Source organism: Phocoena phocoena, chromosome 6, assembly GCF_963924675.1.
Source record: "Phocoena phocoena chromosome 6, mPhoPho1.1, whole genome shotgun sequence".
NCBI classification, from domain to species: domain Eukaryota; kingdom Metazoa; phylum Chordata; class Mammalia; order Artiodactyla; family Phocoenidae; genus Phocoena; species Phocoena phocoena.
The window spans coordinates 96,178,382-96,206,018 of NC_089224.1; the positions used below are offsets into that span (position 1 = coordinate 96,178,382).

The 27,637-nt window shown below is 48.7% G+C and overlaps 1 protein-coding gene across 3 annotated transcripts; it reads left to right on the plus strand.

The window, feature by feature from the left end:
* Window positions 1-470: 470 nt before the first annotated feature.
* TMEM268 (transmembrane protein 268) lies at window positions 471-24,216 on the plus strand. Of its 3 annotated transcripts, none has more exons than XM_065879337.1 (9): window positions 471-594; window positions 3,837-4,023; window positions 9,091-9,200; window positions 11,991-12,098; window positions 13,156-13,305; window positions 17,893-18,003; window positions 18,805-18,885; window positions 20,105-20,290; window positions 23,047-24,216. In XM_065879337.1, exons 2-9 carry the CDS (start codon window positions 3,915-3,917, stop codon window positions 23,224-23,226), a joined length of 1,035 nt encoding a protein of 344 aa, XP_065735409.1. In that variant the 5' UTR covers window positions 471-594; window positions 3,837-3,914; the 3' UTR covers window positions 23,227-24,216. The 3 variants fall into 3 exon arrangements, with proteins under 3 accessions (XP_065735409.1, XP_065735408.1, XP_065735407.1); XM_065879336.1 differs by lacking the exon at window positions 471-594 and having other exon boundaries at window positions 3,842-4,023; window positions 23,047-23,265; window positions 23,394-24,216; XM_065879335.1 differs by lacking the exon at window positions 471-594 and having other exon boundaries at window positions 3,915-4,023; window positions 11,988-12,098; window positions 23,047-23,226.
* Window positions 24,217-27,637: the final 3,421 nt, after the last annotated feature.

A 27,637-nucleotide genomic window follows, 5' to 3' on the forward strand; every position in this document is an offset into this window, starting at 1 on the left:
GGGAGCCTGATCCCTAAACCGATGCTGTTAACACAGTGCACATATAACTTTTCATTAAAAAACAAGTCCCTAAGAAATTTCTGGTCCAAATATTTCTTCATCCACCGGGTCCCGTGACTGTCAGACATGGGCTGGACCTCAGAGGCAAGCCGCTGCTCTCACGACGGGGAGACCGAGGCTCCGAGGGGGGTTGGAACTCTTTCCGTCCGGGACGTGGAGACCCCCCCCCCCGCCCCCGCGCCTCAGAAGCGACGCGCGTGGTCGGCGAGCGCCGAGGCGCTTCCCGGCGTCCCGGGAGGGAGCCCGGCTTATGAAAGGCAGCTCCCAGCTCGGTTCCGAAGCGGGTCCGGGAGCCGGCTTCCCTCTGGGCCCCGAGGCGAGCCTGGCGGGCGGCTCCTCCCGGTGGGGTGACCGCGCGGGGCCGCCCCGGCCCGGGGGCGGGACCCGGGAGGGCGGCGCGTGGCGCGGGCGGCGGGCGGAGCGCGGGCAGAGGTGCCGCGAGGCTGCGGCGTTGTGGGGCGGCGGCGCCGCCCGACCTTCGGCGACCCCGGGACCCCCGGGCGGCGGTGAGGGCGGCGACGGCGGCGCGGACGGGTGAGTGTGCGCGGGCCCGGGGCGCGCCCCCTGTGTTCGCGCGCGGGCCCGGGCGCGGGCGGCCGCGAGCCCAGATTTGAGCCGCGCGGGTCCCGTGCTGCCGCTGGGCTCGCGTATCTTGGTCTGGGGTGGGCGCCGCGGGCCGCGTCCGCTTTCTTCCTGCGCCTTTGGGCCCCATTTCCCTCTGTCGTAACTGGGAGCTGCTCTCGGGCGGCTCCTGGGAGCCGGTGGGCTTGGGACAGTGGGAGTGATTTCAGGGTGAGGGAGGCCCAGAGGCAGCAGACCCGGGAGGAGACTTGAGGGCAGAACCTGAAGCTAGACTCAGCTGCCCAAGGCCAAGGCCAGATGCGGCGGAGCATCCCTTGCCCGAATGAGCTCGGTTCCGTTGTGGCTCCATCCCCCACCTGGCTCCTTGACCTTGGAGAGTTCACTTTCGTTTCTGGGTCTTAATTTTCTCATGTGGAAAGTGGAGAGCTTGGAGCCATTGCCTCTCAAGGCTTTTCCACCGCAAAACTACTGTGACAGACCCTCTGTGGTCCCTTGTTGGGACTTTCCAGTTTAACAAAACAAAACCTGACTTGTGAAAACTGTAGGAGTCCCCTTCTCCCCCAGCACACACGAAGGCACACATGCACACCCCTCAGTGAGGCACAGGGCCTCCTGGGGAAGCTGGGCACTCAGTGTCTGCAGAAATGGAGACCTTTGCTCAGCGGGACTTTTAGGATATCTTCCTTTGCAGAGGCTTGCCACTCAGCTCAAAAAGATGGATAACTGGAAGGTCTGGTTAAGTGGAATCAGCAGTGGGAGTTAAGGAAGCTGGGAAGTGGATGACCCGTTAGTTACAGGAACCTCAGGGCTGCGCTCGCTCCCTGGCTCTGACTCCACCCCTGGTGCCTCTCCCTCCCTCCCTTGTCCCCTAGGGCTAGTGCAGGGCTGAGTGGGGTGGCAGGTCAGGACACACTGATGGGTGATGGGTCAGCACCTGCCCTTGGCCAGTCTTGCCAACAGCCCTCGTGCCCTCTGCAGCCTCCAGGTTGGATGAGGGGCTGCAGGGTGAGTGCAGAGGCTGCCCTGATTGGGCCCATCCTGGCCTCTGGTTTGTACCTCTCCCTACTCGGTAGCCCCTTCTCTTGCTCTACCTTTGCCGAGCCAGGAGCCTCTTTCCCTGCTCCAAGAAGCCTCCTGAAACACTCTTCCCTCATTCCAAGGCGCTGCCGGCTCCCTCTGACTGCCTTCTTTGGTCATTGTCTGTTTGTTATTTCTCTTTCTCTGAGTCTCTCTTTCCCACCAGATGGTGGTACCCAGCAGGGAGGGCTGAACAGGGACTTAAGATTTTATTTCTGGTTTTATAGTTTAGAAAGCACAGGGCCTGGCACTAGAAGGTTCTTAGGGAGTGTCTGCGGAGTAAAAATAATGATTGCTATATTCCTTTTTGCCCCATGCTGCTCTCGAGTGATTCAGGTATGAATTCTTTAAACCTCACAACAGCCTCGTTACATTATTCCCATTTACATGTGTAGAAACTGAGGCAGATACAAGTCACTTGCTCCAGGTCGTACACGTGGGAAGTGGCAGGACTGTGCAGGTTGCTTTTATCCATTACGCTAAATGGCCTTCAGGTGAATGAATTCTCCTGGTTGGGACTTTGTGGAGGCTAATTGGGCCCACTGGGGTGCTGGGATTTCTTCTTCCCAAAGACAATGTCTAGTTGTGGGGTTTTGCAACTAATGAACCTTCCATGCAGTCTGGAAGGATGTCTGTGCAGCCCCAGCTTGTGGGTGGTCCCTCCTGCCTGGAGGAGGGAGGGTGGGTTCAAGGACCTTTCTGAGATTCCAGTACAGCTTCTCCGGGCAGCAGGTTCCTAGCTATGATGTCCCTGGGTTCCTGGTCTGGAAAATGGATCCAAGGATTCTGTTTGTCTCCTGGGCCTAGGATATAATCAGGTGAGGCAGCAAAGGGCCTCAGTTATTGCCAAGTGCAGGGCAGACATCCTTGGGCTGTTGTTGCTTTCATGCCTCTTGGGGGATACAAGATAAGAAGGAGGAAGTAAGGGGTGATATGACTGACCGGTACTCAGTGATATTTGGGAGTGCCTGCTGTGCGCCAGGCTTGGGCTAGGTAAGGGGAGGTGGTCCCTGCCATCCCACAGCTTGGCAGTTCAGATGCCAACTGGAGCTTGTTACTAGATCACACCTGGGAAATGCAGTCTCCCTCTACCCAGTATTTTTTTTTTTTTTTTTTTTTTTGTGGTACGCGGGCCTCTCACTGTTGTGGCCTCTCCCGTTGCGGAGCACAGGCTCCGGACGCGCAGGCTCAGCGGCCATGGCTCACGGGCCCAGCCGCTCCGCGGCATGTGGGATCTTCCCAGACTGGGCACAAACCCGCGTCCCCTGCATCGGCAGGCAGACTCTCAACCACTGCGCCACCAGGGAAGCCCGACCCAGTCTTTTTTAAGGTGGTTTAAGGAGGAGGCTCAGCGATAGCCAGAGCTGGGTGCTGAGGTTCAGGGGCATGGGCACGAGGGGCTTGTATTCTGCAGCTGGATAGCCTGGTCCATCTCCTGTCTCCACAGCTCCCAGCCATCCCACCTTGGGCAGGTCATGTCACATCTTTGACCCTGTTAAATGGGAAAAACCTGTGAGGAAATGGGCCTTATGATGAGCAGGGTACTGGATGCCATACTTATGTTTCCTTGTGTTACCCCCACAGCAGCTATGCCAGATAGGCCTCCCTGAACCCATTTTACAGATCAGGTCAGAACGGCTCAGGGAGTCAAGTACCTGGCAGTGAATGTCCCAGAGCATGTGAGGGCTGAGTGAAGGTTCAAATCTAGGTCTTTTGGTGCTAAAGTCCTTGCTCTTTTCTTTTCATAACATTTTGCTGCTTTGTATAAACATGGCTCCCCATGAGGAATATACCTCTCCTGTACTCAGGAAGGGAAATCCCAGATGCCTGGGGGTGGGGCCTGGTCAGCTCGTGAGTTCTCTGTGGGTCCCTCGACGTGTCTGAGCTGGAGAAGATCCCAGAGCAGAGGAAGTCTCAGGCAAGACCTTGAAGGGTTTTCGCCCTTGCCCCTCACTCCCTCTGAGAACATTCCTCAGCATATCAGCAAGTTCACAGTCCAAGGGAAGACTCTGGTGGCTCTCACTGGTCTGGTGATGGCTTTGGCCTTGAGAGCCTGAGGAGCCTGGCCTGCCCAGGACCAGGCCTGAACTTCTTTCTCGTGATGTCGTTTTCTGAAGGCAGGCGAAGCTGAGCTGGCTGCTCCAGGATGCACCACAGCTCTGAGAAGGGGAAGCAGAAATCCTGCTGGCTCTGCTATGGCGTGTGAACCGCAGATGGACCCCGGCGGGGCGGCCGGCCCCTTGCCCACCTCCTCCCCTGGGTGGAGCGCCCTGCCTGGCGGGAGCCCTCCTGGCTGGGGGCAAGGTAGGATCATGACCCTTAATTCCTTCCTCCCCTATCCCCCCAGGATGCTGAACTGGACTCACATAGTATGATTGAGGGGAGGGGAGCGGAGGGGCACAAAAGTGTCTTTAGATAAGGGTGGGCATTCGGGGATGTGTTTCCAGGCCACTTTCTGTCATTTCTACCTCTTCTCTCTGTCACGAGCTCCTTAGATTGCCCTCTGCCAGGATCCCTGCTGTAGCTTCCTAGCACCTTTCCTCCTTGTCTCTTCTGTTTTCTGCATGGTGTTTCAGAGAGATTTTTAAAAATGCACAGCCAACCAAATCGCTTTCTGTTTCAGTGTTTCCCATTAGGCTTAGCATGAAGATCTATCATTCTCCAGCTTGCCAGGCCTGCCTAAATGGCTCTTGCTGCCCCTGTTCTCTGTTCCTGCCATGCTGCCCTGCCCCAGGACCTTTGCACCTGCTGTCCCTGCTGTGTGTTATGCCCTTTCCCTGCCTCCCTTTCCCTGCTTAATTTCCATCCATCCTTCAGAGCTAAGTTCAGATATCCCTTCCATGGTGAATCCTCTCCTGATGGCCCAGCCTAAGCTGGGACCCTCTGATATATTCCTGTTTCTCCCTATAGCAATTACCAGTCTGTAATTAAATAATTACCTGTGTAATAAAGTTGAATGTCCAGTTTCCTCACTAGAATGTAAGCTCCACGAGTGCAGGGTCCCTGTTTTGCTTTGTTCATCACTGTGTCTATAGTACTTAGCACATGGCTTGGCCCATAGTATTATTATTTTTAAAATTTTATTATTATTTATTTTATTTATTTATTTTTCACTGCATTGGGTCTTTGTTGCTGTGTGCAGGCTTTCTCTAGTTGCGGTGAGCGGAGGCTACTCTTTGTTGCAGTGCGCGGCCTTCTCATTGCAGTGGCTTCTCTTGTTGCAGAGCACGGGCTTTCGGCACCCGGTCTTCAGGAGTTGTGGCTTACGGGTTCTGGAGCGCCGGCTCAGTAGTTGCAGCGCACGGGCTTAGTTGCTCCGCGGCATGTGGGATCTTCCCAGACCAGGGCTCGAACCCATGTCCCCTGCATTGGCAGGCAGATTTTTAACCACTGCACCACCAGGGAAGCCCTTTGCTCATAGTAGATGCTCAATAAGTATTTTGTTGAATGAATGAATGAATGAATGAATGAATGAATGAGTGGCTGGGCATAGGCAAGGGGAGATGGCATTTTGCATTGTGGCTTGTTTCTTAGATGATTTAAAACTTAAAAACAAGGGTTCCTTTTATGACTACTGTTATTAGGAAAGCAGTTCACATACACACACACCAGTAGAATGAAATGGAATGGAGTAATTTACCTTCAGCTCTTTGAAGATATAGCTCTACTGGTTTTTGGCAAGCCAGTTCTTGCCCCTATAGCTCCCTGTACACACACACACACACACGCTTCTTTGGTAGCTTTTTAGATCCTTTTTCTTAGCCTAGATGTAAAAACAAGTATTTCTAAGTGGAGGACTTGCAGTTCTCACGTTGAGGAGCAGATGAGAGAGATTATTACCAAGAATCCAGGAACTCATGGTTTGAAAGGGAAACAGAGACACTATGAAAAGTCCTCACATTGCTCAGGCAAACGCTGTCCTCATAGTGCAAAGAGCCAGGCTAGGGGAGTGGTTCACAACCTCCATGCCTGGGATCCAGCTCAGTGTGTGTTTTCTGCTCTGTGCTGTGCAGTGGAGGGCGGGTCTGAGGCTCCGCACAGCACGACTGCCTGCATTTTGTATGCTACCCTTTCTCTTCACTTCTTCTCTTCTTACTTTCATTTCCCCTGGTACCACCAGGCAAGCTGGTTCTCCTTTCCGAGGTTCAGTTTCCTTTTCCATTGTAATGGTTTTCCACTTTCTAGGAGTCTTGGAGGATTAAATGGAATCACGACTGTGAGCCTAATCCCATGCCTGGTGCATAGGATGGGATCAGCCCCTGGAAGCTATTCTTATCGCATTTTATTGTTCTATTTTATTTTGGTCTTGATCTTCTTTTTGTCTGTTTTCCCTCATTTACTTATTTTTAAATCTAATTTTATCTTTTCATATTTTATTTTATGAAGCTACCTTAAATCCTTTCTGGAACAAGGTGTGGGAAGGTAAAAACCAACACAGCTAAACTGGTGTGCCTTTATGGTAACGTAGGAGCTTTGACAAGCTGGCTTTTAAATTATGACAACAGTAGCAGCCAGTCATTCAGTACCCATTTTGCACCAAGCGCTTAATTTTCATCATCTTAATTATTTGCAAAATCCTCCGCGGTGGATATAGTCATCCTCTAAGGGGATGGCCAGGGATTAAATTGTTTCTTCAAGGTGCTCTGTTAGAGAGAGGCTGAGTTACCATTTGAACCCCAAAGCATCTAGCTTGTGCTTTCCCCACCTCATTTATACAAGAAGCATTTATTTAGTGCCTACTGTACACCTGGCACTGAACCCAGCTCAGGGGATTCAGTGATGTGCAAAACCAATGTGGGAGTATATAGTCTGATGGAGACAGTGGACTTTAATCAAGTAATTGCATACACATGTGCTCATCTTTGATAAGCATAAAGGAGGAGAGCATGTAGTTATGGGCAGGTTTATCAGACAGATTTGATCTGCTATGAGTTTAGAATGTCAGGGAAGACTTCCTGGGCAAGGGATTAATGAGCTGGAACACAAATGATGACTTGGATATAATGGAGTGAGGCTGGGTGGATGTGTTCTAGGGAGAGAGCCGGAAGAGCATGCACAAAGGCCCTGGGGTGGGAGAGAACACTACATGTCCGAGGGGCTAAGGAGGCTGGGGTGGCAAGACACAGAGTGAGGCTGAGGCTTCAAGGTGAGCTTGGCAGGAGGCTAGTTCTTCAAAGGGCCGAGGGAGCTTGGTAAGGAGGTTGGTTTTTGCCAGAGGACTGGGAGGCTCTTGAAAGTTTTACTCAGAGAATTTGTATTAATCTGATCTGTGCTCTGGCTGCTGTGTGAATGCATCATAAGAGGAAGAGCAGGTTGGAGAAACCAGTTAGGAGACTACGGCAGGTACAGGGAGAGGTGAAGGGAGCCTGGCCTAGGGTTGTGGTGAAGATACCAAGGGGTGCACGGAGCTGGGAGAGATTTTGTTGGCCCAGGTGGCAGGGCCCAGGGATGGACGGGGTGAGGGGTTAGAGGAGCGTTTGGGTGGGCCAGGGATTCCCAGGAAGGTAGAGCTAGTCATTTTGCTTTAAGACTCAGGGATTAACCCCGAGCTGGGCCCTGAGCCAGCAGGTAACATGTTCATGGTTTAATCCCTTCAGCCCTGCCTCCTTTTCTGAGCAACAGCTACAGAAAACGTGCTGAAATATTCAGCTCCCAGCCCTGCGTGGCTGAACGCTGGGATCCTAGAATCTCAGGGCTGGACTACCCTGCAGCAGCTGCCCTGGCTGCTCTCTGCTGGCTCCCTGGGCCTTGTACGTGATGGAAGGAGATCTCGGTCCTTTTGTTCAGAGTTTCTCTACTCAGAACGGAAGTTGGTTTGGCTTCTTTCTGTTGCCCTTCCTCCCTGGACCCGAGGGGATTTCACTGTAGCTGGCCTCCCTCGGGTCTCCTGGTCTGGCTTCATTGCAGCCCTGCAGGGCATCCTCGAATAAATTTGATAGCCATTGTGACAAGCCTGAGATGATGTGTGTTTTTGAGTTATGACTTCACTCAATATATGCTTCTAAAATGTTGAGCGAGTGCAGAGACACTGGGGAGGGCTTGCCCGTAAGTCAGCGGATTAGTTTTCTGTGACTGTTGTAACAGGTGCCACTAACAGTGGCTTAGCAAATGCAGTTCTTCTCTTACAGTTCTGTAGGTTAGAAGTCTGACACTGGCCAGACTGTCCGCTCACAGCCTGACACCCTGGTCAGCAAGGCTGCATTCCTTTAGGAAGCTCCAGCGGAGAATCTGTTTCCTTTTCTTTTCCAGCATCTAAAGGCCACCCACAGTCCATGGCTGCTGAAGCCTTCTGCCATTTTTTTTTTAAATTTTATATTTATTTATTTACTTGGCTGCGTCGTGTTTTAGTTGCGGCGTGCGGGCGGCACACGGGCTTCTCTCTAGTCATGGCGCGCGGGCTCTAGAGCACTTGGGCTTAGCTGCCCCGCGGCATGTGGGATCTTAGTTCCCCGACCAGGGATCGAACCCGCGTCCCCTGCATTGGAAGGCGGATTCTTAACTATTGGACCACCAGGGAAGTCCCCTTCTGCCATTTTAAAGCCAGTAATGTTCCATCTCTCTGTACCTTTCTTCCGTAGTCACATCCCTCCTGGCTCTTCTGCTGCCTCCCTCTTCCACTTCTTTTTTTTTTGCTGTGCTGAGTGGCATGCGGGATCTTAGTTCCGTAACCAGGGATCGAACCTGTGCCCTCAGCAGTGAAAGCGTGGAGTCCTAACCACTGGACCGCCAGGGAATTCCCTCTCTTCCACTTTTGAGGATCCTTGTGATTACAGTGGGCCCACCCAGATAATCTAGGATAATCTCCCTATTTCAGGCCAGCTGATTAATACCATTAAGTTCACCTGCAACCCCCATTCTCCTTTGCCATGTAAGATACCGTATTCACAGGTTCTGGGGGTTAGGGTGGGGACATCCTTGGGGGTTCACTGTTGTGCCTACCACATTGTTACCTCTTACTCAGACTCTGAGCCCACCAGGGATGTAAGTTGTTTGGTTGCACTTCCTTTGCCATCCTCGAATAAATGTCTGCTGGATCATCTCCTCAGTGTAATTAGTTGTTCAATCTCTGTTTAAATATCCCTTGTGAGGGGGAGCCCACTACCTCCCAGACTTTGTGTGGACAGAGCTCACATTCTTGAGAAGTTCTTCCTTTTATGGTCTCAAATAATGTCCTAAAAGCCTCCGGCCTCAGTTCTGTCTCCTGGGAGCTTTCCAGTCAAGTCCAGTCCTTCTCCCGTAGGAGTTGGAGGATGGCAAGTCCCTCCTTGCCATGAGAATGTACTCAAGGCTGGAGGAGGTGATGCCATCAAGGTCTGGGCTCACCCGAAGTCCTTAGTGCTCAGCCTGATGAAGCTCCTGGTCTGCTTTCAGAGCTCCACAACGGCCAGGTCCTCACAGTTCTCCGGATTGACAATACCTGTGCACCCATCTCCTTCGATCTGGGAGCCGCCGAAGAACAACTGCAGACCTGGGGCATTCAGGTGAGCGCTGACTTTATGGAGTCCTTAGTACTTTTTCTTCCATCCATCCATCCATCCATCCACCTGTCTGTCCGTCTATCTATTCTATCATCCAATTATTCACAACATTTTTATTAAACACCTACCCTGTGCTCAACATGGTAGGGAATATAAGGAAGATGTCCTCTCCTTCCAATTAATTTACTTAACAGATGTGTGTTTTGGGGTGTCCACCCTGTGCTGGCCACTTAGGCGGTCACTGAGTACTACAGAGGTGGCTAGGTCCCCGTGCCTGGTGTCACACTGCTCACAGAGCCCAGTGGGTGAGATAGACATGCGTCAGGTAAAGCAGAACAGTATGGTATAAATGCTGCAGTAGAGGGATGCACAAGACATTGAAGACATTCACAGGAGAAAATGATAAACTCAGCTCAGGGAGCAGTGGTTATGAAAGTGTCCGCCTTAAAACTAAAGCAGCCCGTTATTATACTGGCAAAATGGGTTTATTCGGTAATAGCAGAAAGTTGCAATTCGGGACAGGCATGCTATAGTAAAAACTGGGCAAGTCTGGAGGAACAAAGGAAAGGACTGTTCTTTTATAGAGGTAAAAGAGAAGTTGGGAGGGGCTCTTATAAACAAGGAGGCCAGTGGGGGAAACTGGGGTTCGAAGTGTAGTGGCTTTTCATTGGCTGAGTTGTGACAGCCTCTGGTTGGCTGGGCTGTTGCCAGGCGAGGAGAAAATCTTCCTCCTGCTGAGGTAGTAAAAGGCAGAAACCGACCTTCTTCCTGTTGGAGATGCAAGGTGATTCTCTTCGTGTTTGGAGTCTGCAGATGACAATGAGTGGTAGGGCATGAGAGCACCTCCTTCTGGCCTTCCCAACTCCAGTATAAATGAGCTTTCCTTTATTCATTCTAACAAAAGCTTTGCAGAGGAGCAGATACTTGATCTGGGCTCTTGAAGGAAAAAGAGTTTGCTGGGTGGACAGGAGGAAGGGCATTTTAGGAGAAGGAACTGCTTCTGCAAAGGGAAGGGTGTGTGAATTCATTAGATGATAATGCAGTACCTTCAAGCATAGTGATTCGAGGCATAGGCTTCACGGGGGTTCATAGATCTGGATGCAGATCCAGCTCAGCTGCTTACTGCCTGGGTGACTTTAGGCAGGTGACTTAACCTCTCTGAGCCACAGTCTCATCATCTGTAAAATGAGGTTAATATTAATACCTATTACACAGGGTTTTTGTATGGATTAAGAGAAGTAGTGCTCGAGGAACACTTGCGCTGGCCCTGGCACATAGTAAATGTTCAATAAATTGTGGTATTGCTATTAAGTTCCCACAGGTGTGGTTCTTGCCCTTCTCAAATCCTCCAGCATGATTAGGCCTTCATCTTCACTGCCCAGGGAGGATTATTTATGGCTGAGGAAGCTACATTGCTAATTTTACCCTGAAGACTCGAGAGTTTACTCCTTGCATTATGGTTTAAAACAACATTTTATCACCATTAAAGGGAAACTTTCCAAGTTGACAGTACTAGCCCCACATCAGCACATGAGCTGGTTTTACTTCTCACGCTTCCTTTCAGCCTTTGTACAAAAGGACATTTTTCTTAAACAGTTGTCTTCAGATTGGGTTTCCTTAACTGATGAACAGTTTACATCTTGTTCTACCATGTTCCTAAATATCTCTAATGATTAAGTTCTGTGTTCTTAAGCAGTCCATTCTCATAGGACCTTTGCTCTATGACATTTTTTGTTTGGGCAGGAAGATGTGAATTTTCAGTATCTTGGACTGTATTGATAGTTATTGATGGTACGGTTTGAGAATAACACTTGTGTATCAAGTGTTCACTACGGAACCAGCACCGGGCTTGTGTACACATACACTTAGGCACACATATCTATCTAAGTAAGAGAACAGAGGCCCCCAAAGATGTCCAGATAATATGTGTCTACATACCATATGTATATTTATTGTATTTATTGTAAATATTGTATATGTATTATCTTATTTAATATGCCTATCACCTCTACAAGGGGTACTTTGATTATCCTCATTTTATTTTATTTATTTATTTTAAAAATTTTATTTATTTATTTATTTATGGCTGTATTGGGTTTTCGTTGCTGTGCCCGGGCTTTCTCTAGCTGCGGCAAGCAGGGACTCCTCTTCGTTGTGGTGCGGGAGCTTCTCATTGTGGTGGCTTCTTTTTGTTGCAGAGCACGGGTTCTAGAGCGCAGGCTCAGTAGTTGTGGCGCGCAGGCTTAGCTGCTCTGCGGCATGTGGGATCCTCCCGGACCAGGGCGTGAACACGGGTCCCCTGCACTGGCAGGTGGACTCCCAACCACTGCGCCACCAGGAAAGTCCCTATCCTCATTTTAAAGAGGAGGAAACTGAGGAGAAGTGGGGTTACTTGCTCCAGGTCACACAGCACATGAGGGGCAGGGCCAAGGTTTGGAGACCCGGGGCTGGCTGACTCCATGCCCTGCACCTTAAGCATTCGGCTATCCTGGGTCTGCTGTGAGGTGCTGAGCCTTGGGCTACAGGGATCCCTCTCCTGGACGTCCTCCTGGATCTCGAGCTGTCCCACCTCCCCAGTGGTGCCTGTCCTTCTCTGAGCTGGATGCTGCACCCTGTGATTGCCACGCCGTGCTCCATGCTCCCCATTCTGCCTTTGGGAGCAGCCAGGAATGCACCTCATCCCCCTTCCACGTGATAGCCACGTGAACTGGCCAAAACACCCCTGCTGGTGGGAAGGAGTGGGATGTGGTTCTCCGTGGCTGACGGGTCTCTTTCCCTTGGGTGGCCAAGCAGGTCCCGGCTGAGCAGTACAGGAGCCTGGCTGAGAGTGCCCTCTTGGAGCCCCAAGTGAGAAGATATATCATCTACAACTCGAGGCCTATGCGGCTGGCCTTTGCTGTGGTAAGAGAGACGGAGGCCTCTGAGGCACTGCTGAATTCGGCACAGTGTGCTGGAGCCTGTTGGTGTGGGTCACGGGTTTGGGGGCTGGTGGCTGGGCTGCCTGGGAGAGAGCAGTACACCCGGACCTGGGTTTGGTATAAGAGGAAATTCATGGGGGAGAGTTGTAACCAGCTCTCCATGCAGAGGATGGGAGGCAGGGTTTATTAAGGGCAGAGCTGGGGGATTGGGAATCTGTAGACCCACCACTGAGGCTCTGGACTCAGTGTCTGGCTTTGTCAAGACTTTCCTCCTCTCTGGGACTTGGTTTCCCCATCTGTTCAACAGATTGGTCTATTTCAGCTCTAGTCATATATGTGTGTGTGTATACATATAAACATATGTATACACCTATATATATACGTAAACACACACAGGCATACAGAATATGGCACAGCCAGTGTTGGAACCCGGGCATTCTGGTTTCTGCATATGTGCTCTTAACCGCTGTGACCTGCCACTCCTCTGTATGTATAAATGGTCAAAAAGCACTCTTGACTCCCATGTCCTGCTTCTGGGAGCGGAAGGGATGGCCACTGGCAGTTACTGATTTCCTAAGAAGTGCTAGGCTGTTACATAGGTTATCTTATTCACCCTTATAACAACACTGTGAAGTAGGTATTATTATCCCCATTTTACGGATGAGGAAACTGAGGCCCAGAGAGTTGTTACAACTTGTCTAAGGCCACCTAGCTGTTGAAGGATCAACGTGGGCTTTCTGATTCAAATTTATCTCACTCCCAAGCCCCCTGCCCTTTTCTGTTTTATTTGAATTCAGAGTAAGCAAGGATTTGGAGTAGCTATTCTAACCCCTTGCCTCTCCCTTTGCTTTTGAACAAGGAACAAGGGCCCATTCTCACAGACCACCCCAATCTCCCGTCCCCATCAGCCTCTGACTGGCCTTGTGAGCTCGCGCATCCATGGAGGGCATCAGAAGTGGCCAGAGGGTGTCCCTTGGAATGGAGCTGCTTCGTTTGAGGACTGGTGTTCCTGACCGTGCCCTTTCTCTGGCTTCTTGCAGGTGTTCTACGTGGTGGTATGGGCCAACATCTACTCCACCAGCCAGATGTTCGCCCTGGGGAACCACTGGGTGGGTGTGCTGCTCGTGACCCTGGCTGCCATGAGCCTGACCCTGACTCTTGTGCTCATTTTCGAGAGACACCAGAGGAAGGTAAGACATCCGGGGACTCCAGCCACGCTCCCTCCAGAAAGGCTGTGTGGACAGGATAATCCCAAGTCAGATTTTTCTTTTACCTGCTTCAATGAATTTCCCCAACCATGAAAATTCACCCTGGCCCATGTGCCCAGTGACTAAAAGAAATCAAATCACACATGTGGCTAAATCCTTTCTGTTTTTCTCTCTAATGCCTGTGGGTTGTTTTTCTGGAAGCAGGCTGTGTTTTGAGAGAGTCTGGGAGTGGGGAGGATGGCACTTTGAGGCGACTGAGCCCTTCCATGCACCTCCTCTGCCTGGGTGCTTGCCACGGCCCTGTGAGCGAGGGTATTTCCTGGACCCACCTCACAGCATGGGGTACCTGGGGAGAGGTGGATGGACTCTACCTGGTGCTTGGTTGACAGTTGTATCTCATTTAACCCCAGTAACGACCTCTGAGGCAGAGAATGGGTTGGGTGATCAGGGAGTTTAGGTAACTTGTCCCAATCCCACTCTGAGTGGCAGAGTGGAGCTTCAAAGACTGAACCCTCTGATTCCTGATCTCATTCACAAAGGAGATCGATACCCCCTGGCTTAATGTATGGTTTGCTAATTGTCTTCTGCTTCTTCAACATCTGTCTTTTGTTACTGTTGAGCACTTCATATGTGGTAGGTCATCTACTAAATGCTTTACATGCATTAACTCATTAAACCCCCCAGTAAATCTCTGGGTAGAGGCTTTTACGTTCATTTTGCAGGTGAGGAATCCGAGGCTCCGAAAGGCCCAAGAAGTAGTCCAAGGTCATGCTGCTAATAAATGGCAGAGCTCAAATTCAAGGCCAGGACGCTCAGATTCCAAACCATCTTCTCAGTCAATACCCAACTGTATTGGTGTTCTGTGGCTGTAACAGATAACCATAAATGTAGTGGCTTAAAACAACAGAAATGTGTTGTGTTACAGTTCTGTAGTTTAAAAGTTTGACAGGGCTGGGCTGCCTCCTTTCTGGAGCCTCTAGGGGGGGCATCTGTTTCCTTGTCTTTTCCAGCTCCTGGAGGCCACCTGCGTTCCTTGGCTCATGGCCCCTTCCTCCATCTTCAAAGCCAGCAGTGGTGGGTTGAGTCCTTCTCGCATTCTTGACTCTGAGTCTTCTGTCTCCCTCTTCTACTTTCAAGGCCCCCTGTGATTACATTGGGCTGTCTAAATAATCTGGGACAATCTTCCCATTTTAAGGCTAACTAATTAGCAACATTAATTCCATCTACACTCTTAATTTTTCTGTGCCAAGTAACATAAATTCACAGGTTCTGGGAAGTAGGATTTACACATCCTTGGGGGACCCTTATTCTGGCAACCACCCCTCCACTGTCTTTCCAGCTGCTTCAGAAGCTCCCCCAGCACCTGGCACAGAGCTGGGCTTTGAGATCTTTAGCAAACACTCCACTCTTGCCTCACTCAGGAGGAGAGGGCGCGACATTGGGAAATGTGGTCAGGGTTTGGGGGTATGAATTCCATTTAGTGCCTATGCTCACAGGGACAAATAGGAACTTCATGGCTTAATCATTCTGAAAGGATCTTTGTTGGGCTTTGCGATGAGGCTGACAGAATAATGCTGCCCTTGGGCTCTGTGAAGCTCTCATGGCCCCTGTGTTTGGCCTATAAAAAAATCAGTGGAGCTGGCTGCTTCTGCAGCAAGAACCTTCTCTTGGGGAGGGGGAAGAAGCAAAGTGCCCTGCGTTATCAGGAGCAAGCAAAATATCTGGCACCTGGCAGGTGCTTCAGGGAGGCAGTTCAGGGAATGCCTGCCGTGGCTCTCTGCCTCCTTCCTCCCTTTCTTCCTTATTCAGCTGGCATTTATGAAGCCTCCGCAAGTGCCTAGAAGATGTGCTAGGCACAGGGCACAGAGACAAACAAGACCCTGGATCTTTACGCGTAAGGGCAGCGTGGAGGCCCCAGGTACATAATGGCCCTTCTGTCATCACTGTTTGTTGATCCCCTCCAGGATCCTTACTTTCTCATATGACCGTCGTTTAATGAGCACTTATTATGTGTTCTGTGTTTGGGGCCTGATATCCATGCCCAACGACAGCCTCACAAGGAGGCAGGGTACCTCTGCCACTTGCTAGCCCTGCAACCTGGGGTGATTTATTATTTAACCTCTCAGGGCCTTAGTTTTCTCATCTGTACAATGGGATAATAATTTTAGCTCCCTCCTAGGATTGTTGGGAGAACTAAATGACTTAATACATGCAACGTGCTTATAATCTTACTTGGTGTTACATAAATGCTCACTATGTATCAACTGTTATGATTATTTACTCTTCACTAGTGGTGAAAGCAAAGCTCAGAGAGGTTAAGTAACTAGTCTGTGGTCACACAGCCTTGCTCAGGTCTTCCTCTGAGCCTCAGCTCAAGGACTTCTTTATCCTCGGATCCCTCATCTCTCAGGACCATGCAGATCCCCCTTCCTGACCATTGTCACTCTTACTGTTTGTGTCCTACCCGCATCACATAGCATCCTTGAGAGCCTCAGCATTTGTACACACTGCCTTGTTTTCCCCTTGTTTGGGTCATTATTAGCCTTTTTCAAGATCAGAAGGCTTATGAAGGCAGGCAAGACTCTGTCTTTTATCCCCTAGAGAGTAAAACACATCACTAGGGTATGTTGAAAATTCCTAAAAATATTCGTTTGTGGCCAACATGGTACCGTGGAAAACATGGTGTCTTCAGTTCAGTATCGTCATCATAAAGATATTACTAGGTGACATATATCGAGTGTTCATTCTTCCAGGTGTCCTACGTGGATTAACTCATTTCATCCTTATTCTAGCCCTTATTATTAGGGGGTGTTATCTCCAATTTGGACGTGAGGGTGTGAAGGCAGAGATGGTGACTAATTTGCCCAGGGTTATATAGGTAGTTAAGAGATGGAGTCAGGACCTGAAATCTCGGTGATAGGGGTTTCTGAAAGGGTGAGCACCCTTGCTAAAGTTCTAGGCAAAACAAAATATAATCACCCCTTGATTTTTATAATACAGGCAGACTTTGGAGATACTGTGGGTTTGGTTCCAGACCACTGCTACAAAGCGGATATCACAATAAAGAGAGTCACATGAATTTTTTGGCTTTCCAGTGCATATAAAAGTTATGTTTACACTATACTGTAGTCTATTAAGTGTGTAAAAGCACTATGTCTAAAAAAAAGCAGTGCACATACCTTAGTTAAAAAATAACGCTCGTGGGGCTTCCCTGGTGGCGCAGTGGTTGAGAGTCCGCCTGCCGATGCAGGGAACACGGGTTCGTGCCCCGGTCTGGGAGGATCCCACATGCCGCGGAGCGGCTGGGCCCGTGAGCCATGGCCGCTGAGCCTGCGCGTCCGGAGCCTGTGCTCCGCAACGGGAGAGGCCACAGCAGTGAGAAGCCCACGTACCGCAAAAAAAAAAAAAAAAAAAAATAACGCTCGTGGAAAAATGGCGCCAATAGACCCGCTCGACTCAGGACTTTCACAAACATTGTTTGTAAAAAAAAAAAAAAAAAAAAGGCAGTATCTGTAAAGCGCAATAAGGCGAAATGCAATAAACAAGGTGTGCCTTTAGTGGCATTCCTGGAAAATTCAATGTATTTTAAAACCTATTCACAAAACACTTTAGGTTTATATGTAAAATGGAATTAGGTTGGCCAGTCAGAGAATTATGAAGAGAGTTTTTCACATGTGCTCGTGTCCAGTGGGACATTTAGGGTTCAGGTAGGCTGGGGGACAGTTCTTCCACGTGCGAGATTCTCTGTCATGGGACGTGGCCTACAGTGGAAGGCATGTGTTTAGCATCCCCGGTCCTCGTCCCTAAATGCCAGCATTGCCTGTCCTGTGCCTGTGACAACCGTAAGGGCCTTCTCACACATTCAGAAGCTCCCTACAGGGGTCCTTCCTGTTTTGGGGACCATTGTCCTCGATTGGGTTGCCTTCTAATTGCATCTGAAAGTCCTTGTAGGGTCTTCTAGAGGTTTGGGTCCTGTCACCCTTCCTGTCCTCTCCTGCCCAATCTGCTTGGCACCTACTGTGTCATCCATGGCGTCAGTTGGTTCTGGTGGGAAAAGAAGGAGATGGATTCCCAGAGCCCCCCTCCGAGGGCCAGTCACTGGGTTAGGTAGTATGGAAAGTAGGTGCTTTATTCCCACAATCGATGCTCAAAGGTCTCCAACCGCCTCCTCCCTCAGTTATGTGTGGCCCCCGACTGTGTCCCAGGCACCGGGTTAAGTGCGTCACACACACAATCTCAGTTCAATCTCACCATGTTCCTAAGGGCCGGAGATGCTGTTTATCCTTCTTCAACAACTGAAGAAAGCAAGACTCAGAAGGGACACATTTGTCCAGGGCCACACCGCCGGGAAGTAGCAGAGCTGGGCTTCACCCGAAGCTCTCTGACACTGTTGAATTTATTGTCCCAACAATGCCACAGTCTGTTTTATAGGGGAGACAATGGATGTGTCTCGGAGACCAGGATTGTTCCGTGGTGTCTCGGGGAGGGACAGTGTGTGGTTATTGCTCAGGCCCAAGAGCTCTCCGGCAGCATGGAGGTTGGGCCATGGGGCTGGCGTTTGTCTTACAGGCCAACGCCAACACGGATCTGAGGCTGGCGGCTGCCAACGGAGCCCTCCTGAGACACCGGGTGCTGTTGGGGGTGACAGACACGGTGGAAGGCTGCCAGAGTGTGATTCAGGTACTGTGTCTCGGAGTGACCTCTCCAGTGAACCCACTTCGGGGCTGGGCTCTCCCAGTCTGTGCAGTGTCCCCCGGAGTCTGCTAACGGAGATGGCGTCGGCAGCCCCTCCTTCCTCTCTGCTCCAGTGTTTCTTTCTGGAGACTCCTCTCTGGGTGGTAACCAGCAGCCTAGAACCTCCACGAGGCGGGGCTGGAAGGGAAGCTCGGAGACCATCCAAGCCACATTCCTCATTGAACATTTATTCAGCAAAGAGATGGGGCCTCCTCTGTTTCGAGCCCTCAGTACCCAGACAAGGTCCCTGGGGAGGCAGGTCAGACGCTGAGGGCCTTGTCCTCCTGGCATGGTTGTTTTCTTGGCCCCAAGGCAATGGGGAGATCTGAAGTGACTAGAAAGAGGTCACACAGTGGGTCTGGGACACAGCTGGGCTGGTTGAGGCCCAGGGTGCCTGAGCCTGGCTGGGCTCTGCCTGGGAGGATTGATAAATCTCAGCACCACGTCCGCATTCTTAGCTGGTGAGGGGCCCAGGGTGTGGGGTACAGGTGGGCCCCCAGCAGGCACAGGGTTTGACATTTTCCAAATCTGCACACGAAGCCACTTGTCTACCAGACCCCGTCGTGCGGGGGGGACTGTGGGAGAGAGCAGAATGGCATGCTCACGCCGGAGACTGGGATGAATCTGGTCATCCCCAGAAGGGCAAGTCTCCAGCGAGGAGGCAGGAGGTGAGGCCCGTCTCAGAGATGGAGAGTTCGAGGTCTGGTGGGTTTTGGCATCAGCAGTCATGGCTGCTTCTCTCCCCAGCTCTGGTTTGTCTACTTCGACCTGGAGACCTGTGTGCAGTTTTTGTCCGACCATGTTCGAGAAATGAAGACGAGCCAAGAGGTGAGATACCTTAAGTGAAAAACAAAAAATAAACCAGGAGGCTAGATTGTATAGATTGCATTACCTCAGCGTTGGAACAAATGTCTAAGGAAAAGTTACTTGGAAGTAAGAATACCTCTGTGGAATCATGGTTGTTTTTGCCTAGGGAATTATGGCTGTTTTTCTCTTCCTTTTTAAAGAATTTTTTAAAAATAGAATTATTTATTTATATTTAATTTTTGGCTGCGTTGGGTCTTTGTTGCGGCGAGCGGGGGCTACTCTTCACTGCAGTACGCGGGCTTCTCATTGCGGTGGCTTCTCTTGTTGCAGAGCACGGGCTCTAGGCGCTTGGACTTCAGTAGTTGTGGTGCGTGGGCTCAGTAGTTGTGGCTTGCGGGCTCTAGCGCGCAGGTTCAGTAGTTGTGGCACACGGGCTTAGTTGCTCCGCAGCATGTGGGATCTTCCCGGACCAGGGCTCGAACCCATGTCCCCTGCATTGGCAGGCGGATTCTTAACCACTGTGCCACCAGGGAAGTCCTCTTTTCCTTTTTAACTAGTTGCATTTTCCACATTTTCTACAGTGAATATAAATTTTATCTATAATAATAATAATAATAAATAACAGTGAGAATATATTTCATTTATAACAACAACAATAATAAAGATTCTGGCAGAGGAAAATACCGTATATTTAGATGACTTTCACTTGTTTGAAATCCTGAATGTTTTGAGAAGGAACGGGGAGAGTTTGCTCCAGTTCCACAGAGGAGGAGACTGAGGCTCTGAGAAGCCGCATAGCTGGTTGGTGATGCTAAGTTTGGAGCCCAGCTCGCCTCTCCTCGAGCCCTGTGCTTCTTCCCCGGGATCCATTTTCGGGCCCCCACAAGTGCTGTAGTTGGTGTTGAAGTCAGGATTGTGGCTTAGCCCTGATCTGGACCCATTGGTTCCTGTGTGGCTTTGGGCAATTCCTTTGAGCTCCAGTTTGCTCATCTGCAACATATGGGTAAAGATTCCCACGTCCCAGGCTGCTTTGAGGAGCAGATGAGAGCATGGAAGGAAAAGTGCTTCTGACCATACTTTTGCAGGAATTATCTGATCTCTCCAGAGTCTCCTGAGGTCAGCATCTGAGTCTGTAGACGGTCTATCCGTCCGATGTGGGTCTGCGGCTCAGGGAACCACCCGGCATCCTCCATCCGCCTAACTTAGGACACCACTGAGCCCCTCTCTGTTTCCTTTGCAGTCCTTGCTGAGAAGCAGATTGAGCCAGCTGTGTGTTGTCATGGAGACTGGGGTGAGCCCCACGGCGGCCGAGGGGCCGGAGAACCTGCTGGAGGAAGCTCCTCTCCTGCCCAGCAGTCCTCATCCCTCGGAGAGGCCACTCATGCAGACCGAGCTTCGCCAGCTTATTCCTGAGGCTGAGCCGGAGGTAACAAGCACCTGGGCCAGTCAGGTCCCCTCCTCCCCCACCAGGTGTTTGCATAGAGTCCGTGTGGGGCTCTCAAGTTCTAGATTCCTGGGGACATGCCTTTACTGGGTTGGTAGGGACCATACACATCTTCTAGCCTACTAGTTTTCAATATTCTTTTCCTTACCCCAGCACTTTAAAAGATAGCTTAGAGGAATCATTTTATACTTATTGGGTGCCCCTGCACCCCATTTAAAAAATATCTTGGTATTCTTTTGTGTAGTTCTATTGGATATGTAGTTGCATATTGATGGATCATAGCCTACCTAACCATGAACATGTTGGTGAATATTTGGATCATTTTTAAATCTATCAATCAATCTATCATCTCTCCATCCATCTCCTTAAATTGCAGTTGGATATTTAAATCTTGTATGCATCTCTGTTGAATTCTTTCCTCCTGCTCCGGAGTTCTGTTGGGTCCTGCCACCCAAGCTGTCTGTTGGGTATGGTCAAGAGCTAGTAGACCAGAAGTCTGGTAATGTGGTTTGCGGCTTGTGCAACCCTCTTCTCACCACGAGGACAGGCCCACTGTCTGGGACACATGCAGTGAGGGGCGACCGGCGGCAGGGTGTGATATAGGAGAGCACTTGCATTTTCTTTTTAGCCAATAGATTTGGGGATTAAAGGTCCAAACCAGCCCAGACTTTCCCTTTTGTATGGATGAGGAGTGGGGGGACCTGCAAATAGGACCATTATGAGAGAAAATGTTAATCTCTTCAAAGAGCTGAAAAGATTGATGAGATCACGTTCTTTCTTGTGCATGCATGTCTGGGTTTATGTGAAATAGCTCATTAACTATGATGGGTCTTTTAAATTATTTTTTCAAATTCGTTCAAACCAATAGTACTACAATTTCCTGTCATGAATATCAAGTCTCAGTGTGTGTGCACATGTTTTTAAAGTAGCTGCCCTTATAAAATAGCAAAGGAAAATACAAGCAATGCCCAAGTCTCAACCTGGGCCAGACTGTCATATTTCAGGAGGAACCCAGTGTGTGCAAGAGGCGGAGAAATAGTTATAATGACCTCTTTCATTTTCACAGGTTTTTATCATGCATAAAATTCTTTAGCATATCCTCTGAAGTATAGATTATTTTCCCTTCTTCCTTGATGGGTGAAATAAGCTTCCAAGAGGTCAGCTGACTCACCCAAGGTCGCAGAACAAGGGAGAATGTGGCCAAGTCCAAGGCAGAAACCAGTCCTATGATTCTCAGGAGGCCAATCTCTTGTCACAGTTCTTTGTTTCTTATGTTATCAATTTTAGAATAAATGGGCGGGAAGACCAATCTGAGTTAGTAAGTGGTAGGCTGTTTGACGTTTTCAACATTTTTCTAGCACAAAGGATAACTCCAAGGAAACACGGATCCTACAGAGCTAGGTGGAATTTCTGCTTTTTGAATAACGATAATGGTAGTGATATTGATGCCATTTATTGCGAATTAGGTATTGGGCTTTCTATCCATTAGTGCCTTTAGTCCTCACTCCAGCTTAACCAGAAAGGTGCTGTGATTTTCTGTCTTTTACTGATGAGGAAGTGGGCTAAGCAAGGTGAAGTGACTTCGCTCAGGGTCCATCCCAGGGTGGCTGAGCTGACATTCCCATTTGGCCCTTTTGACTTAAAAGCCTATTCTTGATCCCTAACTGTATTGACGTGAACAGGCTGGGTGTAACCCACACTTTACTTCATTACATTCAGACTGGACACAAGTACTGTGAAAGACTTCCGTGCCACACAAAAGAAACTGGAGCATCTTTGCTGGAATCCCAACTGCCAGACAGGTGGATGGAACTTTAGAGACCAGATGCGTTAAGAGCATGCGTTAAATACAATTAAAAAACTTTTTTCCTCTTTTTCACTTTTTAATTTTTTTCACTGCAGTAACATATACATAGTATAAAATGCACCGCCTTAACTGTTTTTAAGTGTACGATTCAGTAGCAGTAAGCGCATTCACATCGTTGTGCAACCATCACTATACCCTCCTCCAGAACTTTTTCATCTTCCCAAATTGAAACAACATACCCATTAAATACAAATTCTTTTACCTTACCCAGCCCCTGAAAACCACCATTCTACTTTCTGTCTCTATGAATTTATTGCTCTCGGTGCCTCATATAAGCGGAATCATACCGTATTTGTCTTTCTGTGCTAAATCCAGTTTTGATAAGCACTTTTAATATAGGAGTACTGTCTGAAGAAATCCAGCAGGTACTGCTGTGTATGACTTGAAGAATCCTGCCGTCAGAGGGGTATTCCCCCAACCATGCCTCCATTTACTGGTGATTTTCTTCAAGTGCGTTACCTTGATGTCATGTACTTTACAAAATCACAGACACTTGAAACTGGAGAAATGTGTGTGTGTGTGTGTGTGTGTGTGTGTGTGTGTGTGTGCACGATGGGCTGGTATAAACCAATGGTAATTCCTCTAGTGCTTTGAAGCTCCCTAGCTTTTTTGTGCATGTTATTATCACCTATTAGCAGTTAGGTTACCACCTCAGAGATGTGGAAACTGAGGCTGCAGGAGCTCCACAGAGCCTGAGAGCTGGAGTTCCAGACCAGATTCAGGCATCTTGCAGTTGTCCTGGGTGAGGGCCTTGCCGGGTTCTTCCTAGTGGGCATTACTGCTGGTCCAGGGGTGCAAGGACCACTTGGCGTACCCCTCATGCTTTAGATACTTTTCTATGGCCCTCACTCTGCTTCCCTACCTCTTCCAGGAAATGGCCCAGCAGCTGCTGGCAGTGTTTGGTGGCTACTACATCCGGCTCCTGGTGACCTCTCAGCTCCCCCAGGCATTGGGCACACGACACACAGACTCTCCAAGGATTCCATGCCCCTGCCAGCTCATAGAAGCCCACATCCTGGGTACAGGGTGCTGCCCATTCCTGGCCAGGTGACCTAGGGGCGAAGGTACTCATCTTCTTCCAAGGCTGAAGGTGAGAAGTCTGGGAGGCCTCAGGAGCCCAAGGTGGCCGACGGTGAGCCCTAGGGGAGGAGAGCAGCATCTGGGGGCACTCTGAGGCTGTCAGTCATGTCAGCACTGTGAATATCGCGCTCACTCCAGGACCCTGCACAAGGATGGCTTGTCAACATCTCACACTGACTCCTGGCCTTTGCAGAAGCCGATGGCCCCACTCTGAGGTACTTTCTGTGTTGCTTAGAACTGTGGGCATGGATGAAAGGGCCACCCGCACACCCCTTTCATTGACTGGAGAGCCCAGGGAATGTGAAGATGACCAGACTGGACTGAATGTGTGTCCAAAACTTGGTCTCAGGTGATGCTTCTGTCCCCACCCCCTTCTTGTCAGATGGAGACTCAGGGAGGACACTGCTCTTTGTGGCATCGCCTTGGGCCCCTTAGATTATAAGAAGCCTCTTCCCAATCTGAAGTGAAGAAGTAAATTCTCAGAATGTTGTCCATTTTTAAGTTGTTTTTTCCCTACATTTTCTGAAAAAAGATGGCACTTGGGCTTGTATGCTAGCACACAGGCCTTGAGGAGTAGGAAACAAACGGCCTGTAACTGCTAATGGGAATATTTGGAAGAGACTGATCCTGTCTGATTGGAGGACATATTTTGTTCACAGCATGCTTGCTTGTGGGATGGTTTCATACTGCAGACGGAGAATGGCCATGTGTTCCTTAACACTAACACTGTCCTGGAGTGAAGCGTGATCTGTCACTTGTGGAATTCCAGGAAGAGCTCAGAGGCTGCCAGGTGCTCAGCTTCTGAACAAGTTTGAAGACCCGTTGTTCCCTAGGCCCAAATCCAAAAGCCCTAGCCTGGCATTTAAAGGCTTCCCAGCTCCTAAGGCCTGGCCTTCATCTGCAATTTTGGCTTCATCGCCCGTAAAAATCCTTCGTAGGTTGAAACTCTTTTCCTGGACTGACATACCTGTTCCTTTGTATGTGCTGGATTCCTATGCATGCTTTTGTAAAAAAAAATTTTTTTTTAATTGGGGTATGGTTGACGTAAGATATATACAAGGTTCAGGTGTACAACATAGTGATTCACCATTTTTAAATGTTATACTCCACTTACAGTTATTATAAAATATTGACTGTATTCCCTGTGTTGTACAATATATCTTTGTAGCTTATTTATTTTATACATGGCAGTTTGTACCTCTTATCCCCCTCCCCCTATCTTGCCCCTCCCCCTCCTATGCATGCTTTAATGCTCAGCTTTCCTTACCCCTCCTTCAGGAAGCCTTTCAACATAGCCAGACCTGCCACTCTCTGCCTCCTTTATTTTTTTATTTTTATTTTTTAAAAATTACCTCTTAATCCATGAATCCAAATCATCTCACCTTTTTTTTTGTTTGTTTTGTTTCCCACGCCACGTGGCTTGCGGGATCGTAGTTCCCCGACCTTGGATTGAACCCAGGCCACCGAGTGAAAACACCGAGTCCTAACCACTGGACCGCCAGGGAATTCCTGACTCTGCGGCCTTTAAATTCTTGATGTAGTTGCTGCTTTTACTCATGTTTTATGTTATTGATTCTTTTTTCCTGTGCATATACCTATTCTTCTAGCTAGACTATAAGCTCCTCAAGGACAAAGACTGCACCTTGTACGTTTTGTGCATGACCTGGACTTGCTAAGGAAAAAAATCCTGTGGACTGAGTGCTTTGTCATCTCTATAGTAGCTTTTGCAAATTACTCTCTGTACTCAGTTGAATGATGAAGTTGTCACAGACTGGGGTTCTGGTCCTGAACTGCCACTTTTAGCTATGTAACTTTAGGCTGGTCCTCAGTCTACACATCTGTATAGTGGGTAGATTGGATGATTCTTAATGGCCCTTTCAAAGCCAAAGATCTGGGAATTTCCATCTTTTTCTGTTCCATTTTAACCCTTGGCCTTTCTCTCTGTTATGCCTTTATCTACATGCAGAAAGGTTCTATAGACCCACACAGGTGAGGTGTCCCAGACCTGATACCCCTTTGGATGGAACACTGGCCTGGCCAGCAGGAGAGCTGTATTCTCATTTCAGATCTGCTACTTCTTAGCAGTGTGACCTTGGCTAGGTTAACCTCTCTGAATGTCAGTTCACTCTATAAATGAATCTGGTGAACATGAAATGTGATTATGTGGGTGACTTACCATGTAAGAGATGAATCTGACTGTTCACTTTCTCTGGGCCGGAGAAGAGAAATCATGTACATAGACCAGCCCTCGGAAATGGCTCTTTTAGGCATTTCTCGTCAGCCGACAAATGCTGCGGCCCGCTTTGCTCAATGAGAATTATTCATGAAGGCGATCGTTGTCTTTCTCACCTGCCACAGCGGAAGTGTGGGCTGTGAATGTGATCAATAGTAGCCCATATTTATCATCCAACCATAAAACCCTGGTAAGTATAATAACAGAGAATAAAAATGTGTGTGTTTTGACCAAACAGCAGTTTCTCCATTTGACAGCCTCCTTAAAGGACCCTCGATGTGTTGTTTCCTGCCTTTTCCTCTCTTTAGAGTTTCTGGTGGTGTCACCCAGTGGGTAGGGCATTCAGGTGTGCCCATGAGGTACATTTCTTCGCATTTGAGCCTCAGTTTCCTCTTTTAGAAAATTCTGTGATCTCTGTCTTGCCTGCTTCACAGGGTTGCTGTGAAGATGAGATTCCACGAAGGAACATGTGCACCGTTTCAAAGCTCTGTGTTGATGGCAGGCATGGAGCTGGTGAAGGTGGTGCCATGTCGTGAAGTGGGAGCGGAGGGCTTGGATTCTAGAGTCACAGGTATTCAAAGCCAAGGGCTGCCACCTAGGAGCCGCGTCCTTCCCATCCTTGGGTCTCAGTCCTCAAGTGTGGAATGGGGTAAGTGTGCCTACGTGGCAGGTGATTGTGAAGATTAAATGGTATACAAAATGTAAAGTGCTTGCAACTGTGAGTTGCAAACTTGAGTAAGCGCTCAAGAAATTGTTGCTATTATTATTTTTTTTAATCTCTCACTATGTCTTAAATGCTGTAGGTGCCCGACTTATGCTTTTGTGGATGATGTAGTTCATTAACAGTTAATGTTTATTCATTCCGCGTCAGACGTCAGTTACTCCAGCACCATGGGGTGTATTTATGTGAATAAAGATTCTACTCTTTATTCTTTAATCTAGGGAAGATTCTGCTTCCCTAGCAGGGAAGTTAAGCACAAGCTGGTTGGACGTTGGGCCAGATGCTCACCCTCTCTGTTCTTCCTCATCTATTAAGGGGGCATGTGATAATAGGGAGATGAACTGAGGTGACGCATGCAAAGCACAAGGCCTGGTTCATAGTGTGGTCCATAGTAAGGGCTCCATCATCCGATGCTGACTTTTCTGCAGCTGCTGCATACTGTTTTCTACCTGTGTCTATTCGTGTGAGTTTTTACTTACCTTATTCAAATCTATATCCTTACTGATTTTGGTTGGTTGGTTCTATCAGTGACCAAGGGAGGAAACTCTCCAGCTAGGATTGTAGATTTTCTGTTTCTCCTTTTACTTTTGACAAAGTTTTTTTTTTTAATTACACAGTTTAAAAAATTGAGATGTAATTAACATACCATAAAATCCACCATTTTAAAGTATAAAATTCAGTGGTTTTTAGTATATTCACAAGATTGCACAAACATCACCACTATTTAATTCTAGAACATTTTCATCACATCTTCGCCCCACAGAATCCCCCTACCCATCTGTAGTCACCCTGTTACTCCCTGTCCCCAGCCCCTGACAATCACTGGTCTACTTTATCTCTCTGGATTTTCCCATTCTGGACATTTCACAAATGGAATCATGCAGTTTGTGGCCTTTTATGTCTGGCTTTTTCACATAACATAAAGTTTTCAAGAATCATCCATATTGTAGCATGTATCAATACTTTATCCCTTTTTAATGGTTGGATAATATTCCATTGCATGGATAGAGCAGATTTTGTCTATCCATTCATCCGGCTGGGTTATTCATCAAATCTACTTTTTGGCTATTATGAATAATGCTGCTATGAACAACTGTGTACAAGTTTTTGTGTGAACGTGTATTTTAATTCACTTCTGACAAGTTTTGCTCTGTTATTCCATGCATACAAATTTAGAATTATTAGAACTGCCTGATGGTTTGACCCTTTTATCTTTATGAAATATCCCTCTTTAGTAGATTTTTGCCTTAAAATCTACTTTGTCTGATACATTAGCTTTCTTTTGATTGGTGATTACATAGTATATCTGTTCATCCTTTTACCTTCAACTTATCTGCATCCTTGTATTTAGGGTGCTCCTCTTGTGAAAGTGTGGGATTAAAAAATTCAGTCCGTTGTTTAACTGGAGTATTTACTATGCTATGTCCA